This window comes from Orcinus orca, chromosome 9, assembly GCF_937001465.1.
Source record: "Orcinus orca chromosome 9, mOrcOrc1.1, whole genome shotgun sequence".
Classification (NCBI taxonomy): Eukaryota; Metazoa; Chordata; class Mammalia; order Artiodactyla; family Delphinidae; genus Orcinus; species Orcinus orca.
The window spans coordinates 11,424,465-11,443,211 of NC_064567.1; the positions used below are offsets into that span (position 1 = coordinate 11,424,465).

Genomic DNA, 18,747 nt, shown 5'->3' on the forward strand with positions numbered 1-18,747 from the left:
TCATAGTGGTCGCTGGCAGCTTACTGGGTTACCCTCCTGGTTAAGCTGCATGTTATCCAGCAACTTATGGATGTACAAGGCCCTGGCCTAGGCTGGGTGGATCTCACCTTATGCCAGGTCAGCAAGGAACCGGGTGTGATGGGGTGCAGCGGACAACTTCAACAGGGTAGTACTAAGGTTGGTGCTGTAGGAGAGGAGCCAGAGCCCAGAAGCTCCAGGCTGTAGGGATGTGCAGGCTTCCCTTCCTGACTACAGAATGAGAACAGAGCCAGAGAACTTGGGTTCCCTCCACCTGAGAGGGGAGACAGGTGTCCCTCTGGGAAGGCCTATCAGCTAAAAGATCTATGGCTCCTGGGAGAATAGAGCTGGGGAAAACTCTTTGATTTGCATTTTGTATTGTCAACTGACATCCAAGGGCATCCCTACAGGAGAAGCAAACCGCAGTCGCCCACAACGTAGATGGACTTGGGGGCGTCACGCTGAAGGGGGAAAGCCAGACTCAGGAGACTGCATGAAGTTCTGAACCAGGCAAAACAGAAAGCCTGGGGCCAGAGGTGGGATTGACAGCAAAGGGCACGAACATTTTTGGGTGGTGACAGTGTTCTGTTACTTCACTGAGCCAGTGGTTACCAGGGTGTATGCATTTGTCAGAACCCACTGAACTGTACACCTGGGATGGGTGCGATTTATGCAAATTATCCCACAACAAAGTTGCCTTTTTTAAAAATACATTTATTTATTTATTTATGGCTGTGTTGGGTCTTCGTTGATGCACGCAGGCTCTAGGCACGCGGGCTTCAGTAGTTGTGGCATGTGGGCTCAATAGTTGTGGCACGCAGGCTTCAGTAGTTGTGGCTCGTGGGCTGTAGAGCACAGGCTCAGTAGTTGTGGCGCACGGGCTTTGTTGCTCTGTGGCATGTGGGATCTTCCCGGACCAGGGATCAAACCCGTGTCCCCCGCATTGGCAGGCAGATACTTAACCACTGTGCCGCCAGGGAAATCTCTAAAGTTGCTTTTAAAAGAAAAAAAAAATTGATATCTTAGTCCTTGTGGTTGTTCCACTCTGGGAGTAACTGGGGAAGCCTGTAGGAGAAGGTCAGGAAAGTCCTGGCCTCTATCATTCTTCCAGCACATTAATGTTTGCTGTTTGTTCAGTACCTTACAGTTAGCAAAGCACTTTCTCCTCTTTTGACCGTCACACCCTCCCTATGAGGTGGGCGTGATGATTAACCCCATTTTGTAGCTAGGGAAACAGAGACACACACATGCTAAAAGGGCTGGCCTACGTCTTCTAACGCCGTATCCCAACATCTTTCCTGGAAATGGCCTCGGAGATCACCTAGGTCCAAGAAAACTAAGGTTCAGAGAGTGGAAATCACTCTACAAAGCTGCACTGTTCGTTAAGGAGAGAGGCCAAAATTGAAGGCGTGCCCCCTCCTACAACAAAGGGAATGAGGAATTGTCCAGTTGGGCTCATCCTGAATACAGGTGGCCCTTTCCTTCCCCTTCTGCAACACTTCCAGACCCGGCACAAAGAGGCAGACGGAAAACAAGAGCCAGGCTCCTCTGGGCTCCACCTCTCCCTGCATGGGGCTGCCCCCGCCCTACCCCCTTGAGTCCCAAGGGTCTTGTTACTGTAACGAAGCACAGCACCGAGCCCATGCATTACCTCACCACAGTCTGGCTTATTTCCTAGCACGATTGTCCAGAGCTTGCTCCATTTCCCCCCTCTGTTGGCTGGGCACCCTTAGCCCATTCCTCCCTGCTGAAATCACAAAGCTCTGCCCCGAGTGAGCCTGCAGGAGCCTCCCCCTCCTTCCCGAAGTCCTTTACTTTAGAAAGAGGCCCATGGGGCAGAGCCTGTGTATCCTACCGCCCCTCTGTATATACATTCTAAAAGCACGCGTGTGTGTTGGGTGGGGGGAGAGGGGGTTAGAGCGGGACATATATGATGGTGTGTCCATAGGGGAAAACATCCTGGGTGAATCACGAGAGACAATGGATGGTGTGTAACTTCGGGGACAGGAATTGGAGGGTGGGAGGAGGGAGGATTCTACTTTCCATTTTGTTTCTTTGCTGTTCAATGTGAATTTTCCAACCAATGTACTTGGATTACATTTATTTATTTATGCCAGTGAGGCTAGTCTGGGCCGGGAAACTATGAGCCATTTTCTTCTTATACTTATCTGTATCTAAAAAAAGAAACACGAGAAGGATTAATTTTTGAAAATAAAATAAGCACCTAAAACGCATCACCTCCCTTCCTCCAGGGTGACCAAAACATGCAACAATTTAAATGAGAGAAAAACTATGAATAATTCACCCAAATGAGATGAAGCCAGAGAGGGGTGTAGGAAGGAGAGGCCCCAGGAGTGGAGCTGGCCGCCGTTCCTCAGTGGACGATCACTCCCCTTGGAGCCACTGTCACCCCTGATTTGCACCTCTGCTGGGGTCCTCTCCTACCTGTCATTTTAGCCATCTGTGTGCTTGCCTTACGCCCTGGCCCCCGACACTCCTCAGACAACAATTTGTTTATGGCCAAGACTGTCGTACTCTTCTCTGAAGCTTTCAAAGCTTGCTGCACGCAGGGTAGAAACTGAAGAAACATGTATCGAATATACTGGAAGCCAGTCTCCGACAGGTGGGAGAGCCGCGGGTCTACACCACTAGCTTCTCTACCACTCGCGCTCGGAAGCCCTCACCCGTTTCTCACGTTGCTTCGTAAAGGGCATGGTAACGTTCAAACTCCTTAACATGTTTACCGAGACCTTCCCTGCCCCGGCCCACACCTGTCTTTCTGCCTGGTTCCCAAGACAATCCTGAGCCTTGAGGCTCCCTGGCTTCAGGCCCTTGCTCGCGTGTTGCCCAATCTCTACCACCGAAACCCGGCTCGCACAGTCTACTCCCTGGAGACTCAGTGTGCGCCCGGCTGGGCCTGCTTCCTCTGCCAACCAACCTCGCCTTGCATTGTGGTCATCCAAGCCTCCCCGACGGGAACATCAAGATGTGTCTCTTACCCGGCCTTCCCCTGTGTCTATTACAGTGCTGGGCCCTGAAGAAAGGGAGAGGGAGGAATACAAATTCGAGGTGGAATTAGGCGAAAGGCTGGATCGAGACAGGGTTGGGTTTAGGGTTAGAATTAGCACTGGGTGAGTCAATTTCCGATCCCACCCACTAGGCGGCGCCCGCAGTCTCATTCCGGTCAAGACGCCTCCACTTTTTGAAGTTTATTACCTGTTTTACAAGTTTCCTTCCTGCTCTACTGTCCCTTTAAGAAGGTGATCCAGGTGAGGCCTGGACTCCGCCCCGGGCTCTGGCCCCGCCCCCCGCCCCTGTCCGGCCGGCCCCGCTCGCCCAGTCCTCGCACCCAGGCCCAGCCGTCCGGGCCTCGGTCCCAGGTCCCGGCCCCGTGCCATGGAGCGGCGCTGGCCCCTGGGGCTGGGGCTGCTGCTGCTTCTCTGCGCCCCGCCGCCCCCGGGGGCGCGCGCCATGGAAGGTACCGACCCCCGCCCCGCCCCTCCCCCTCCTCCTGGAGTCGGCATTCCTGAGGAGGCCCTCTCCAAGAGCCCCTCTCCAGCGCTCTTGTTTTGCCCGGCTGCCAGGCGATCGACTGGCCAGGCCAGTCTTTGGTCTTTAACCCCAAACAGCTGCTTTCCCGGGTCAGTCACCCCCGCCCCTGCTGGCCAGCAGTTTTCTCCTGGGGGTGGGGAGTGAGTTTCTGGCGGAAGCAGCGTCCAGACCTCCTACCCCAGCAATGGTGAGGACCCCTCATTCCCAGGCAGCCCCGGCCTCAGGCGCCCAACCCAGAGATCTGAACCCTCTGAAGTCAGAAATGGAAGTCGCTTTATGCCAACCTAGGCTGGGGGACAGAGGGACCTGCCTCTGGGGGATGGGTTAGGACTCGGGAGGCAGGGGCTCCGGAAGGCAGGGGTCAAGCCTTCCATGTGGACACTTGCATGCTCTCTGACCCTACTACCCCCGCTTCCTGGACTCTCCGCTGTGTCTCTACCCCCGGTCCACACCCCCAATCAGGGGCAAGGCAGGCCCTTTGCCAGGGGGAGGGAGCCCCTGCACCCAGGACCCCCCTCCCAAGTCCCCTGTCCACACCCAGCCCACTCATGACCCCCAGAGGCTGAGCTCCTCTCTCGCCCATCCGCCCTTCCAGTTCTGCGGCTGATGGGTCCCCCAGGCTGCACCAGCCTCGCCGAGTGAGAGGCTGCCCGTCCTCTCTGGGGCTGCTCTTCCTAACGCTTCCTGCGTTGACTTTGGTCAAAGGTCCAGCGCTCCAACCCTTGCCCCACTCTGCTTTCCTCCCTTCACACTCGGGAGAAAGACAGACTAATCATCGTAGCCCTTCACTCCTCCTTCCTGGGCCGGTTTCCTCCCCTAAATCTCAGGAACTCACAGCTGTTAACGGGATGCTGAAGGCTTGGGGCTGGGGGGGCCCAGGAAGAGGAATGTGGGTTGCACGTGTGCGGGGGGCCTTCTCCCCCAGAGATGACAGGCTCCCTTTCTCTCCACCTTCAGTCACGCTGATGGATACTAGCAAGGCACAGGGAGAGCTGGGCTGGCTGCTGGATCCCCCAGAGGATGGGGTAAGTGTCAGGGGAGGGAAGGACCTAGGGTGGCTCAAGGCTGAAGGCCAGTGTGAAATGGGGCGGTGAGGTGGGTGGAGGAACATAGAAAAGAGCAGGAAAAACTGGAAGTGTCTCCTCTGGGAGGGGGAGGGGAGGGGAGGTGAATCAGAGCCTCCTGAATGTGTGGAGCCTTGGGGGGGGGGTGTCAGGCTTCACCCCCTGGGGACCGATTCAAAGCCTGGCTCCTCCTCTCCCTGTCCCAGCGAGGGAGGGCTGAATACTTGTGAGGACCTGGGGGAAGGTGAGAGTGACACCTCCTGGGAAGAGAATGGACCATCCCTGGGATGGTTGAGAGCTGAGACCCAAGCATAGAAGAGTGTCCTCAATCTGGGGTCCGTCCATCCCAGTGGAGTTGCATAGACAGGTTTCAGGGCGTCTGGGAGCCCCATAAAAGAGTATTCGAAGTTGTGTAGCTGTATGTGGACTTTTTTTTTTTTTTTCTGGAGAAGAGAGCCAGAGTTTTCATCAAATTCTTCAAAGGGTCTTTGACTCTCCCAGAGTTAAAAGCTGCCCCATTAGAGGTCCCTCAGCCCTTGACACCTCCCCCGCCTTCCCCAGCCCAGGCACACCATGCGTTTCAAGCCCCTTCCCTCCTTGGATATTCCGAAGACCCAGTGAGCAGAGGTAGGATCTTGTGAGTCCCATAGAGCACCTTTCTGTCACTCAGCAGAGCTGGCCCTGGAAACACGGGGACCTCCGCAGGTGCTGCAGCCTCCAGGACTCTGGCCTTAGGCTCTTCCCTCTGGTCCTAGACAATGTCCTCTGGGGGTTCCCTTTTCTCTTTCCTACTCCAGGAGGAATCCAGCCTGTATTTCTGGGGTTGGAGTTACTTGCTTTCTTTCCCTCGGAGTCCCAGGGCCCTGGCTCCACTCTCGGCTCTCCCATGGAGTGGCCTGTCATTAGAATGAATAGACTAAACCATAATGTATCCCACAGGAGGGGCTGCTCAGAAAATCCTGGATTAGGCCAGCTCTGACAGGCACCTCATCTCATAAAGCAGCTGATCACTCCACAGTGAGGGCTGCAGGTCCGTCTGCTGGCTCCCACAGGCCTCCCCTGCCACCCCACCCACATAGCTCTTCCCTAATTGGGCTGCAGTGGAAGCAAGGCCCCTTTTGCAGCTCAGGCTCAACAGCTTTGTACTAGGAAGGCGAGGAGACAGCAGCAGTCACATTCCCACTGTCTGCCTTGTCCCCCCCTCCCCCTCCCCATCTTTTCAAAACACACACACACACACACACACATTCAGATTCACGCTCCCCAGAATGTATCTATGTAGCAACCAGAGCCGTAAGTGAAAGGATCCTTGTTGCTGATCCTGAGCAGCTGCTTCTCCCCCATCTGTCACTGCTGGAACTGGGGGAGGCGAGTCATAGCTGGGAACATCTGCTGCCCCTGGTCCAGCTGCAGCCCTGGTGGTCTAGCTAATGAGCTGCGCATGAAACCCCCACCACCTTTCCACCTGACCTTCACCCCAAGCCTTCCACTCCGGCTTCCCCGTCCCAGCTTCTTCCTAAGAAGAGGCTCTAGGTGCCTTCTATCACTGCAGCCTGGACACCCCTTGTCTGATCTTTGAACTTCCTAACGTAGTACAAAAATACGTGCCTCACAGCAATATATACTTCTGCCCCTGCCCCCATGCCACCCCAGACTTTAGTTAAGGGTGCTTTTTCTCGCCTTTTCCCAAAGCTGCGAGTTGCAATGAAAACCCTTGGGAAAGTGAACTTTCTATGGGCCTCGGTCTCTTCTTTATAAAATAAGGGGGTTGCAACCAAAATATCAATGGAATATTTTATAGAATTTGAGAGCTTCTTAAGTTCATCTGGCAGAGAATATACTTAAGAATGTCTGAGAATTCTTTTGAAAAAAGAAGAAGAATGAAATAGGAAACTTGTCCTACCAGATATCAGAACGTACCATACAGTACATCAATTATAATTAAAACATTTGGCATTGCACGAGAATATTCAGGTCAATGGAACAGAATAGAAAGTCCCCAAACAAATCCGCATATTAGAGATTTTAGTATGTGATAACACTGGAATTGCAAATCAATGTGGAAAGTGTAGAGTAGTCAATAAACTGACAATTTGGTGTCCATAATTTTTTTTTAAAAAAAGGAAGAAGGTAAAGTTACATCTTCACACTCTACAGACAACAAAATTAATTCTAGGAAGATTAAAGTCTAAACCTAAAAACCAAACCTAAAAGAATGTTAGGAAAAATATAGAAGATCTTTATAAGTTTGGGATGGGAGAGCTTCCCAAGCAAAATACACAACACAAAAAGGAAAGAAGATAAATGGTATTATGTAAAAATTTTTAAAGTATGTCAACATCACAGACATCATTAGCAAAATTAAATGGCATGACGGAGAAAATATATGAAATATGCATTTCGAGCAAATGATCAATGTCTATAACGTAAAAAAAAATAAAAGATCCAAATGAACACTCAGAAGATAGCAGTAGAATATCAGGCAAAGTTATAAATATGTAACTGCATAAAAATACAAATAGACAATGAACAAAAGAGAAATGCACAACCTCCTCCTCAAAGAAAGGTACATTAAAATGGCCAGAAGCTGTTCTGTCCATAAGATTGCCAAAAGTAAAAAGCTCATTAATATCCCCTGTTGATGAAGTTTTGAGAAAATGCGCCCTCCTGCATTGTGAAAGTGTAAATTGATAAAGCCTTTGTGGAGGACAGTCTGGCAGTATCTTCTTATAAAATTTGTACTATATTTACCCTTTGATACAGCAGGTCTATAGAAATCGTACAGGAATCTACATGTTTACTTAAAAAGTAAACAATCACTAGAAGTTACTTAAATGTCCAACAATAGATGAATGATTAAATAAATTATGGTACATCCGTACAGTGGGATACTATTTTATGGATTGCTAAAAAAAATTAGGTAGAGCCATATACTCTTGTGGACATCTTTCAAAGACTTTTTATTCGTTAAAAAAAAAAGCAAGTTATAGAAGAACACGTATATATTTTAAAATTATGTTAAGAACACACGCACACGAAAAAAACATTCAAATGTTTCTCTAGAGGCACTGAAAATGATCTGGAAAGTTTTACTCCAAGTTGTTAAGAATGGGTGGATGGATAGGAGGACTTTCACTTCTTGTTATATGTAAGTTTTTATTCTTTGACTTTTTGTAATAAGCACATAGAGGCATAATGATTAAGAGCATAAACTCTGGAACTTAGAGTGTCTGGGTGCACCTCCCAGCTCCTCCTCTTAATAGCTGGTGCCTTGGGCAATGTGTCCTTTAACCTCACTGTGACTCAGTTTCCTCATCGAAAGTGCTTAGAATAGTGACTGGCCCATGGTAAGCGCTACGTTAGTGCTGACCGTTATTATTATTATGATTAAATGTAAAAGAAGTTAAGGATGGTCTGGATGGTATCTAGGGGTCCAACCAACTCTTTCCATTGTTGATTTTTTTAAATTTTTTATTTATTTTTATTTATTTATTTTTTTTTTGCGGTACGCGGGCCTCTCACCGTTGTGGAGCACAGGCCCCAGACGCGCAGGCTCAGCGGCCATGGCTCACGGGCCCAGCCACTCCGCAGCATGTGGGATCTTCCCGGACCGGGGCACGAACCCGCGTCCCCTGCAACGGCAGGCGGACTCTCAACCACTGCGCCACCAGGGAAGCTCCCGTTGTTGCTTTTGATAGTGGCTGTAACTGGAAGGAATTTTGTAGAGAGTGAGATTCCCTCCTACAGAAGAGTTTTATGCTTGTTCTCACCCTCCAAAGGTCAGAGGCCTTAATATTAAACGCAGTCTCCTCGTCTCTGAACAAATAGGCAGAAAGTTTTTGTGCATGAGCTTTTGCTACAAAAATCTGCCTTTGGGGTACCTGACAGCCCTGCTGAGGGTAAAAATGGTGCTCATATTCTTGCAGTTGGAGGGGCTCATTGAAGGGTCCAGAGCTGGCCAGGGTTGTCAAGGGGGTGTTGTCTTGCCCATGCTATATCCGAAGAAATCTCCGACCCTAAACATTTAACCTACTGTCCTGGGGCCGTGGGGTGGGGAGAGGGCAGGACAAGTAGCGTGAACCTGGGCATCTCTGACACCAGCTTCCTCGCCATCCATTCTAGAAATTGAGCATTTGGGAAACAGGTGATGATGGCTTGGAGGCTGACGCTCGTTTTCCTCTCACAGTGGAGTGAGGTGCAGCAGATACTGAACGGGACACCACTGTACATGTACCAGGACTGCCCAGTGCAAGAAAGCAGAGACACTGACCACTGGCTTCGCTCCAATTGGATCTACCGGGGGGAGGAGGCCTCGCGTGTCCACGTGGAGCTGCAGTTCACTGTGCGGGACTGCAAGAGTTTCCCCGGGGAAGCTGAGCCTCTGGGCTGCAAAGAGACCTTCAACCTCCTGTACATGGAGAGTGACCAGGATGTGGGCATTCAGCTCCGGCGGCCCCTGTTCCAGAAGGTGCTTCTACCCCTCGGGGCCATTTCAGCCCTGACACTGATCCTTGCCCCACTCCCTTCCATGACCCCACTCCACTCAGAAAAAGAGAAGGTGGCAGAAACAGGAAGAGAGCGTAGGTGTGGAATAGTGGAAAGAATGTGGGACTAGAAACCAGAAGGTCTGGATTTGAGCACCTTTTCAGCTGCGTCCTGACATGGGGTGTGTCACTTAACCTCTCTGGGCTGTTTTTCCTTGTCTTAAAGGAGTGATAATAATATTTTATTATTAACAGTATGACTGTCAGCCTCATCTACTCCAGAGGCTTTTACAAGCATCCACTGAGATAAGAGCAGGGCATGGTGGAGGCAGGGGAGAGGTATTTGGACTTTTCCCGTCCATGCTCACTACATTCGTGTGTGACACACGCCCATAAGTATCCCTAGAGTTGTGTAGGAAGACAGTTCTCTGCAGGCTACTTTTTAATCCCTTCCCTCTCTTTCCTACTCAAGAAAACATACTGGAATGCAAAAGAGAAGGGAACATATTATTATAGGACGGACTCTCATTTTTTTCCAAAGAGCAGCTGTTGTGAAGTTTGTTATTAGTCATAAATGAATGATGACACACTTTATAACTGATCACCTCGTTGGCACTGAGGTTGGGAACACCTTTGAAGAGTGGAAATTATCTGGGCTGTAGCATCCCACAGCTGGGCTCCAATCCCAGCCCCACCATGTAGTAGCTGTATCGTCTTGTTCGAGGTCTTCAACTTCTCTTAGCCTTAGTTTCTTTATCTGTCAAATGAGGAAGGTGATGCATCCCACCTTGTAGGATTATTGCATGGACTCGACAGTGTAATGCACGTAAAAATGCTTGGCTCGGTAGCTCCCGTGTAATCAGCCCTCTGTTTATGCCCGTGTAAACTGCAAAGTATTAAGCAAACAGTCGTTTCTGTTACGTGGGAAGGAAGCACGACTCTGCCATTTTCCCTCTTCCCCACTCTTCTTCCCAGGTAACCACAGTGGCTGCAGACCAGAGCTTCACCATCCGAGACCTCGCGTCTGGAGCCGTGAAACTGAACGTGGAGCGCTGCTCCTTGGGCCACCTGACCCGCCGAGGCCTCTACCTCGCTTTCCACAACCCGGGTGCCTGTGTGGCCCTGGTGTCTGTCCGGGTCTTCTACCAGCGCTGCCCTGAGACTGTGCACGGCTTGGCCCAATTCCCCGACACTCTCCCTGGACCAGGCGGGTTGGCCGAAGTGGCAGGGACCTGCTTGCCCCACGCCCACGTCACCCCTGGACCCTCGGGTGTACCCCGCATGCACTGCAGCCCCGACGGCCAGTGGTTGGTGCCAGTGGGGCGGTGCCACTGTGAGCCTGGCTACGAGGAAGGCGGCAGCGGCGGTGTCGAGGGCTGCCTCGGTAAGGAGACTCAAGAGGTGGTAAGAACTTGGAGGGACCACTCGGGGGAGGGTCTACCGGGTGCCAAGGGAAGGAAGGAAGCCGACGCTCCATCTCAGTTTTTTTGTTTTTTTTTTTTTGCGGTACGCGGGCCTCTCACTGTTGTGACCTCTCCCGTTGCGGAGCACAGGCTCCGGACGCGCAGGCTCAGCGGCCATGGCTCACGGGCCCAGCCGCTCCGCGGCATGTGGGATCTTCCTGGACCGGGGCACGAACCCGTGTCCCCTGCATCGGCAGGCGGACTCTCAACCACTGTGCCACCAGGGAAGCCCATCTCAGTGATTTTTAAACGGAGTGTCCCAAGGCCCTAGGGAGACACACGCGGGGGTGTTCCCAGCACAAGCGATTTGCGGGAGGGGTGTGATTCTCCCAGTAAAACACTGGACAACCTTGGCTCTGTGTCATTCTCTCTCCAGCCTGCCCGAAAGGCTCCTACAGGGCGGACGTGGACACACCCAGTTGTCTCAAGTGCCCCCAACACAGCACATCCGAGTCTGAAGGGGCCACCGTGTGCACCTGCGAGAGCGGGCACTACCGCGTTCCTGGGGAGGGCCCCGCCAAAGCATGCACGCGTGAGTCCGGGGCCGGGACCTGGCCGCCCGTGACGAGGTGCAGGACCTTGGCTAAACCTGTGTTGGGGTCCGAACTTTCCAGAGCCTATCAGATATCGGGGACCATCCAAGGTGCCGGCCACTTAAAGGCCCCAAACGCGCACCACTGCTCTCCCTGGAGGAACGGAGAGATGCGGTTAAGCTACCTTTTCCCCACTAGGAATCGAATCTCCGGGCAAAGGCCGCGGAGGACTTGGAGAATCGGGGTTGGGAGAAGGCTAGGGGCCAGCAGCTCCGGTGAGGGCCGTGCTGCTTCCTACTGATGGCCTGTCTTCTCCCACAGGCCCCCCCTCAGTCCCCCGAAACCTGAGCTTCTCTATTTCGGGGACTCAGCTCTCCCTGCGCTGGGAGCCCCCAGTAGACCTGGGGGGACGCGAGGATGTCAGATACGATGTGGGGTGTTCTCAGTGTCGGGAAGCAGCGCCGGACGGGGAGCCCTGCCAGCCCTGCGGGGAAAGCGTGCGCTTCTCCCCGGGGCCCAGCGGGCTCACCACGGCCGCCGTGTGCGTGGATGGCCTCGAGCCCGACGCCAACTACACCTTTAACGTTGAAGCCCAGAACGGAGTGTCGGAGCTGGGTACCTCCAAGCCCGCCAGCGCCTCACTCAGCATCAGCATGGGGCGTGCAGGTGAGGGGTCTGGGGGGCCAGCAGGGCCTGGAGGAGGCCGGAGGGCATAGGACCCCAGGGACACACTGACCAGCAGGAAGCAAGGAGAGGCTTCTTAAGTGATTTCCTCCCTCTGGACTCGTAGTGACCCTGTCAGGCTTGTCCCTGAGGCTGGTGAAGAAGGCGCCACGGCAGCTGGAGCTGACCTGGGCGGCGTCCCGGCCTCGCAGCCCCGGGGGGAACCTCAGCTACGAGCTGCACGTGCTGAACCAGGTGAGCTCACGGCGGAGCACCTCCAGCGTTCCTCTCCTGGGGCGCCGGATGGGAGAAAGCTGCCCGCAGTGAACCGTGTGGCTTTCTCAGGACAGAGCCCTCTGAGGAGCCCTACCCCGATCACTCCGGAGCCCTACCCCGATCACTCCGGAGCCCTACCCCGATCACGCCGCAGCCCACCCCGATCACGCCGCAGCCCACCCCGATCACGCCGCAGCCCACCCCGATCACTCCGCAGCCCACCCCTCCCACGTGTTCCCAGGGCTGCCCTTCTCCTCCACCGGGTCTGGTTTGGCACGGCCCAGGTAACACGAGTCCCCATCCACAGGATGAAGAACGGTACCAGATGGTTCTAGAGCCCCGGGTCTTGCTGACTGAACTGCAGCCGGACACCACGTACACCGTCAGAGTCCGGATGCTGACCCCTCTGGGCCCTGGCCCCTTCTCCCCTGACCATGAGTTTCGGACCAGCCCACCAGGTGGGTGGGTTACTCTGTGTTCTGTCGCAAACACACATGCGACTGTCATCCCCCTGAGGTTTCTCAGACCCTGTTCCAGTCAGTGATCTTCCTTCCTCGTCCACGCACACACACACGCACACGCACGCGCACGCACACGCACACGCAGGCACGCAGGCACACACACACGTAGACGCTGCCTGGGCGGATGGCCCCGTGCGGAATCACACCACACCTCCTCCCCAGACGCACATTCTGATGCCTATACCGCCAGCCAGCATCCTGTCCCATCTCCTAACCCCTCAGGTTAGTGTCCATTGACAGACAGAGCAGGTTGGTGCTCCCTGGGTGGGGCCCTTTCCGCGGGCTCTCTCACCCACGCTCACACCCATCTCCCTGGTTGGGGAATGCACACCCAAAGCCACCGAGAGACCGCCTCACACACACACACACACACACACACACACACACACACACACACACACACACACCGTGTGCCCTGCCAGCCTCCATCATCCCTGGGGGCTCTGAGCACCCCCAGACTTCTTCACCCCACGTGCCTATAGTTTCCAGGGTCGTGACTGGAGGAGAGATCGTGGCCATCATCTTTGGGCTGCTGCTGGGTGTAGCTCTGCTTCTCGGAATGCTTGTCTTCCGTTCCAGGTGCTGTTCCTGTCCCCCCCACCCACCCCCCCACTTCCACCACCCTGGGTCCCTTTGCCCTGGCAGAAGCTGCTGAATGCCGCCCAGCAGCCCTCCCACCCCCTAGTACCAAAGTGTCCCCGCACAACCCGCTCCCCACCCCCTGCCGTTTCTGGGGAAATCTCAGCTGCAGCACGTCTGGGCCCCGGAGGTGGTCCTGGGCCCCTGAAGAACCTGGTCCCCAACCCTCACAGGAAAGCTCAGCGGCGACGGCACCAGAGGCGGCAGAGGCAGCGCGATTGTGTCGCTGATGGGGACAGAGGTGAGCCAGGAGCACCTGTGTGTGCACACGTGTGTGTGTTGGGAGGCGCCACTGGGACGGGACCAAGGGCCCCACATTTGCTAGGACAACTCTGGGGGCACAGGTGGGCTCTCTCGTCCCCAGGGCTCTTGTGTTTTGCTACTTAATTAACTTTGGTTAATTAACCTCGTACTGACAGTCCCCCGGAGGCTCTGTGCAATCGCCCGTTAGCTGTTGGTGCCACTGCACCGGCACCCAGGCTCCGGGCAAGCCTTCCTCATCCTCCCTGGCTGGGTCTGTGGGCTGAGGCTGGCTGGGAGGGTGACTGCCCGCAGGCTCCCTGAAGCCCTCCCAGGCATGTGGGCTTCCTGCTGGTCACCTCATTAGGTGCCCCACAAAAGGGGGAGTCTAGGGGCCGTCCAAGTAACAGAGCGGGAGCGAGGCTTGTCTGGAATGTGAACGAGCTGTGAGTGACCGAGCTGTGAGTGACCGGAGGGAGTGACCGGAGGAGTACGGTGAGCAGCGGCGGGGAGGGAGGCGAGGAATTAGGGTCAATGAGCCATGGGATGATTGGGTAACTTGAGGCCGTGAACACACTTTTGGGTCTGGGTTCCGGGCCCCAGCTCTGGGCCCTGGATGGTGAGGACACACGAGCTTTGCATGTAGACAGCAGGAGGAATGGCTGCGCTATGCAGACGTCGTTGCTGAGGATAGAGACTGTCTTTCACTTCAGCCAGGACAGGACTCCTCGGGGAACAGAAGAATGAGCACCGGGGTCTGCTGGCCCCTCCCTCCCCCTCCCCCCAGTACTCCTGAGCCCTGGAGTTGGGCTGAGCCCTCTCTGTTCTCCCCGCAGAGGACAAGCTGTGGCTGAAGCCTTACGTGGACCTCCAGGCATATGAGGACCCTGCCCAGGGAGCCCTGGACTTCACCCAGGAGCTCAACCCGGCCTGGCTGGTTGTGGACACGGTCATAGGGGAAGGTGAGCCCTGTGGTCCCCTCTGCCTGTGTGGCAGCACAGAGCGGCCAGCAGGCCCCTTCCTTCTGGCCCTTCCCAGTGGAGCCCAGCCGGCCTCTCCTCTGGCCCAAGAGCTCCCAGATGAGTTTCCTCCCTGCTCTACCCCGTGTCCTGCAACCACTGTGTTCATGTTTTAACCCCCTTATCAGGTGTCCTGGAGCAGCTCCCACCTCCTGCACCATCTGCTTTTGTGGTTATGGAATTTCTGATAAAGAGCGTTAAACACATCATCTTTGTCAGGAGGGGGGGTCGCTGTGCCCAGGCTCAGGCTGTTCTTAGATGGTTCCCAAACATGGGAGGGACTCAGAGCCTCCCTAGCCCCACATTCCACCCCACCAGGGGCCCAGTGTCCTTGGGCTGCCCCGATCCCTTGGGTCACCAGGGAAAATGGATCTGAACAGAGAACAAAGCTCAGCAGTGTCTTTGCTGATTGTGTGGCCAAGTGACCGGAGGAGCTTGCGGAAGAGAGGCGGCAGTGGTCAGCCTCCCCGGCCACTTGTGTACTGGCCCTGACCAGCCTGCCCTTCGTGGACAGAACCCAGCCCCACTGCATGACCCCCACTCACCCAGCACCTCCTGAGTATCAGGGCTCTGCTAACTGGGGAGACAGTGCCGAACAGTTTGCAAAGCTGCACTCCTGTTCCAGACTCCCGGCCCCTGGCCCTGGGAAGTACAGCCAAGCCCTTGTCTCAGGGAGGAAGGTACACCATGTTTCTGATCCTCTGGTCCAGAGAAGAAAAGGGAACTGGAGGACTGGAGATATCGCTGCCTGTCCCCCTGGGGAGCCTGACCATGCATCTGGCCATGACCCTGTTTTCTTTCCACCCAGGAGAGTTTGGGGAAGTATATCGAGGGTCCCTGAGAACCCCCAGCCAGGGTGCCAAGACTGTGGCCATTAAGACCTTGAAAGACACATCTCCCGACGGCCAGTGGTGGAACTTCCTTCGAGAGGCAACTATCATGGGCCAGTTCAACCACCCGCACATTCTGCACCTGGAAGGCGTTGTCACAAAGAGTACGGCGAGGGGTGGTGTCCAAGAGCGTGCGGGGAGGGAGTGGTAGAGGAGGGGTGAGGCCACCGGAAGTGGAGGGAGATGTGCTGTCAGAGGCAGGAAGTGTGGTTCTGGGTGGAGACGGGGTGGAGGCTGCCGTGTGATGTGTGCTTTGTGTCTCAGGAAAGCCCATCATGATCATCACGGAGTTTATGCAGAACGGAGCCCTGGATGCCTTCCTGAGGGTAAGGAGGGCGGAGGACCAGCTTGGAAGGGGGATGAGCCACGGAGCCCTGGGCATTGGCTCTGGGTCCAGGAAGAGGAGACCCAGCCCATCCCCTAACTTGCCCACTCCCTGCTGCAGGAACGGGAGGACCAGCTGGTCCCTGGGCAGCTGGTGGCCATGCTGCAGGGCATAGCATCTGGCATGAACTACCTCAGTGACCACAGTTATGTCCACCGGGACCTGGCCGCCAGGAACATCTTGGTGAGTCAGAACCTGTGCTGCAAGGTGTCTGACTTTGGCCTGACCCGCCTCCTGGACAACTTTGACGGCACCTATGAAACCCAGGTTAGAGCCTTGTACTAATCACATACACACTCACACACGCACACACACACACACACACACACTTACATGCCGTACAGTCAGTATGTGCACAGCACACGGTGCGTGCTCATGTGGACACAATAACTTCCCATGCCCTTCTGTGCCCTGAAACACATCAGCCTTCTGCCCCACATGCCCTGTTAGGGAGGAAAGATCCCCATCCGTTGGACAGCCCCCGAAGCCATTGCCCACCGGATCTTCACCGCGGCCAGCGACGTGTGGAGCTTTGGAATCGTGATGTGGGAGGTGCTCAGCTTTGGGGACAAGCCCTACGGGGAGATGAGCAATCAGGAGGTGAGCCCAGGTGTTTCCCTCCCCAAATCCTCCACGGCCCTTTCCTGCCAATGGCCTCATTTCTTCTTTCTGACCCACAGTCTGTCTGCATTCCTATCCACTCTCGTCCCCTTCACCTCATGCCCTGTTGTCTTGACTATGGCCATCCTGATCAGGGGGTCTAGAGGCTCCACTACGACGATCTCATGTGAACAGGGCTTCCTCGTGGCCTGCCGGGTTAGCTTCTTACCCTCTTCCTCGCTGCAGGTAATGAAGAGCATTGAGGATGGGTACCGGCTGCCCCCGCCCGTGGACTGCCCTGCCCGCCTCTATGAACTCATGAAGAACTGCTGGGCCCATGACTGTGCCCGTCGGCCCCCCTTCCACCAGCTGAAGGCACAGCTGGAGCATCTGCATGCCAACCCCCACTCCCTGCGAACCATTGCCAACTTCGATCCCAGGTAACCACCCTGGGGAGGGCAGATCTAGGAGAACGGAAATGGACATTTGGCCACATCCACCGAGCGCTGGGCCTGTGGAGCTAACAACAGAGTCAGGCATAGGAGGCAGCCCCAAATCTGCACCTTTGGGAAGACAGCGCTCTGATGGAGGAGATGCGGCGTCTCGCCCTCGATAGCTCTGGTTTGATGGAAGATGGGAAGCAAACACGCTAAGATGCAAAGTACATATAAGAGCCGCCAACCTGATGCCCGCTCCAGTGAGCTTGGCCACTTAGAACGGGGTGGGGAAGACAGAGAAACCAACAGGAGGCAGACGGGGGATGCGCGTCGTGACTGAGAAGGGCAACCTTGTGGGATCTGGGAAGGCGCCCAGATCCTGTAGCCGTCAAGGGTTGGGGAACTGAGGGCATGCCAATTGCAAATAGTGCAGGGTGCAGAGAAGTCTGGACTTTATCCTGAGCCTAGAGAACTACTGACCAATTTTTTAAAACAGTCCATGGGAGGGACATGATCATTGTGTTTTACCAAAAACATTGCCAGGATATGGAGAATCAACTGTTTGCGGGGGGGTAAGATGGGAGAGACGGGCAAGGCTTCAAATGCTTTATCGGGTAAAGCGGCCCTGGCGTGCTGGCCTCTGTATCAAACCACCATATATAACCTTGTTTCTGGGAGAAAATGTGCTCCGAGTTCCAACTTTTGGAACTATCTTTTGGAGCACAACTCCCTTATACACTGGAGACCGCATGTGCTAATCTTTCTGGAATGCTGGATATTTTCCCCCAGCAGATTTACTTTACTAATGGTTTCTGGCTCTGGCTGGCTTTAGGACAGGAACACTCATTGTATTGTGGGTGTCAGAGTGCAAGAATAACAGCCAGGGTTGGAGGTGGCGAGCAGGGGGCTGCTCTCAGAACTCGGGGGGCCACCCTGAAAAAAGCCAAGACCACGCTGGCCTTCCAGGGCCTCTGCTCACCTCGTCTCCCTGCTTCCTCTCAGCTGGGATAGTTGATACTTCATGTCTTTACTGGCCCCCATCGGTTGCCCAAAGCTGGCCACTGCAGTGCACGTGGGCTGGTGGTACCTTCCGTTTGGACCTGCGAGGCTGCCGCTTGCCCCAGGTCTGTCAGCGCAGCGGGACTGTCAGCCTGCCCGTTGCTGTTGCCAGGAAACCGGCCAGGGAGTGGGTTCACTGACAATGGCCAGGCTAATCCACAAAGTCTAGATAATCTCTGTGCTCAGACAGCCAACTTGAATGCTGCCTGCAGATGCACAGAGGCAGAGCCCCGGGTTCAGGAAAGCCCTGCATCCCCCTGCATGGGACTGAGGCAGCCCATGTCCCACAGGGTGACCCTTCGCTTGCCCAGCTTGAGTGGCTCAGATGGGATCCCCTACCGGAGCGTGGCTGAATGGCTGGAGTCCATCCGAATGAAACGCTACATCCTGCACTTCCACTCCGCCGGGCTGGACACCATGCAGTGTGTGCTCGATCTGACGGCCGAGTGAGGACCCTGGGGGCCCGGGCGGGGGACGCCTGCTGGGGTTTGAGGCCCAAGACTCACCGATACCCCCTCCTTGCCCACAGGGACCTGGCGCAGATGGGGATCACACAGCCCGCACACCAGAAGCGCATTCTCTGCAGTATTCAGGGCTTCAAGGACTGAGCCTTCCCCTCACCCACCCTGTCCTCAGGGAGCACGGATGGGACCACGGTCCCTCGACCTGTAGGACTTTGGTGCCGCTGCTGTCCACCCTTCCCTGAGGAACTGCCTCTGGAGCCAGGAAGTCTATTGTTTTAAAAAGGCTGGGGTGGGGGGGCGGGTAGAAGTAAAAAGATAATTGTGGGAGCTGGGGGAGGGTTTAATATATATTATATACATATACATATATATTTTTGTAAATAAACAGAAGCTGAATTTTCAACTTTACCCCAGGGTTTTTATCCCTCTCTCTCCTCCAT

The 18,747-nt window shown here is 54.8% G+C and overlaps 1 protein-coding gene and 1 long non-coding RNA gene across 4 annotated transcripts; one reads left to right on the top strand and one right to left on the bottom strand.

The window, feature by feature from the left end:
* Window positions 1–716: 716 nt before the first annotated feature.
* LOC125965376 (uncharacterized) lies at window positions 717–2,820 on the bottom strand. The gene is made up of 2 exons (XR_007479166.1): window positions 2,464–2,820; window positions 717–2,186 (listed from the first exon to the last, which is right to left on the bottom strand). It is a non-coding gene; the product is annotated as an uncharacterized LOC125965376 (long non-coding RNA).
* A 515-nt stretch (window positions 2,821–3,335) lies between these two features.
* EPHA1 (EPH receptor A1) lies at window positions 3,336–18,715 on the top strand. 3 transcript variants are annotated; one of them, XM_004272104.4, is made up of 18 exons: window positions 3,336–3,496; window positions 4,528–4,595; window positions 8,821–9,102; window positions 10,094–10,502; window positions 10,958–11,113; window positions 11,436–11,780; window positions 11,905–12,032; window positions 12,361–12,511; window positions 13,057–13,153; window positions 13,387–13,454; window positions 14,290–14,415; window positions 15,281–15,466; window positions 15,627–15,688; window positions 15,808–16,014; window positions 16,198–16,347; window positions 16,594–16,787; window positions 18,134–18,289; window positions 18,373–18,715. In XM_004272104.4, the coding sequence occupies exons 1-18, from the start codon at window positions 3,415–3,417 to the stop codon at window positions 18,449–18,451; spliced, it is 2,946 nt and encodes a 981-aa protein (XP_004272152.1). In that variant the 5' UTR covers window positions 3,336–3,414; the 3' UTR covers window positions 18,452–18,715. The 3 variants fall into 3 exon arrangements, with proteins under 3 accessions (XP_004272152.1, XP_033288176.1, XP_033288175.1); XM_033432285.2 differs by having other exon boundaries at window positions 11,706–11,780; XM_033432284.2 differs by lacking the exon at window positions 3,336–3,496 and having other exon boundaries at window positions 8,757–9,102.
* The last annotated feature ends 32 nt before the right edge of the window (window positions 18,716–18,747 follow it).

Excerpts from the sequence above, each read along its gene's own strand:
- EPHA1 (XM_004272104.4), top strand. The coding sequence starts at position 3,415 with ATGGAGCGGCGCTGGCCCCTGGGGCTGGGGCTGCTGCTGCTTCTCTGC. Across the intron at positions 10,503-10,957 it reads CGGTGTCGAGGGCTGCCTCG|CCTGCCCGAAAGGCTCCTAC; the intron begins GTAAGGAGACTC and ends TTCTCTCTCCAG. Across the intron at positions 14,416-15,280 it reads GGACACGGTCATAGGGGAAG|GAGAGTTTGGGGAAGTATAT; the intron begins GTGAGCCCTGTG and ends CTTTCCACCCAG.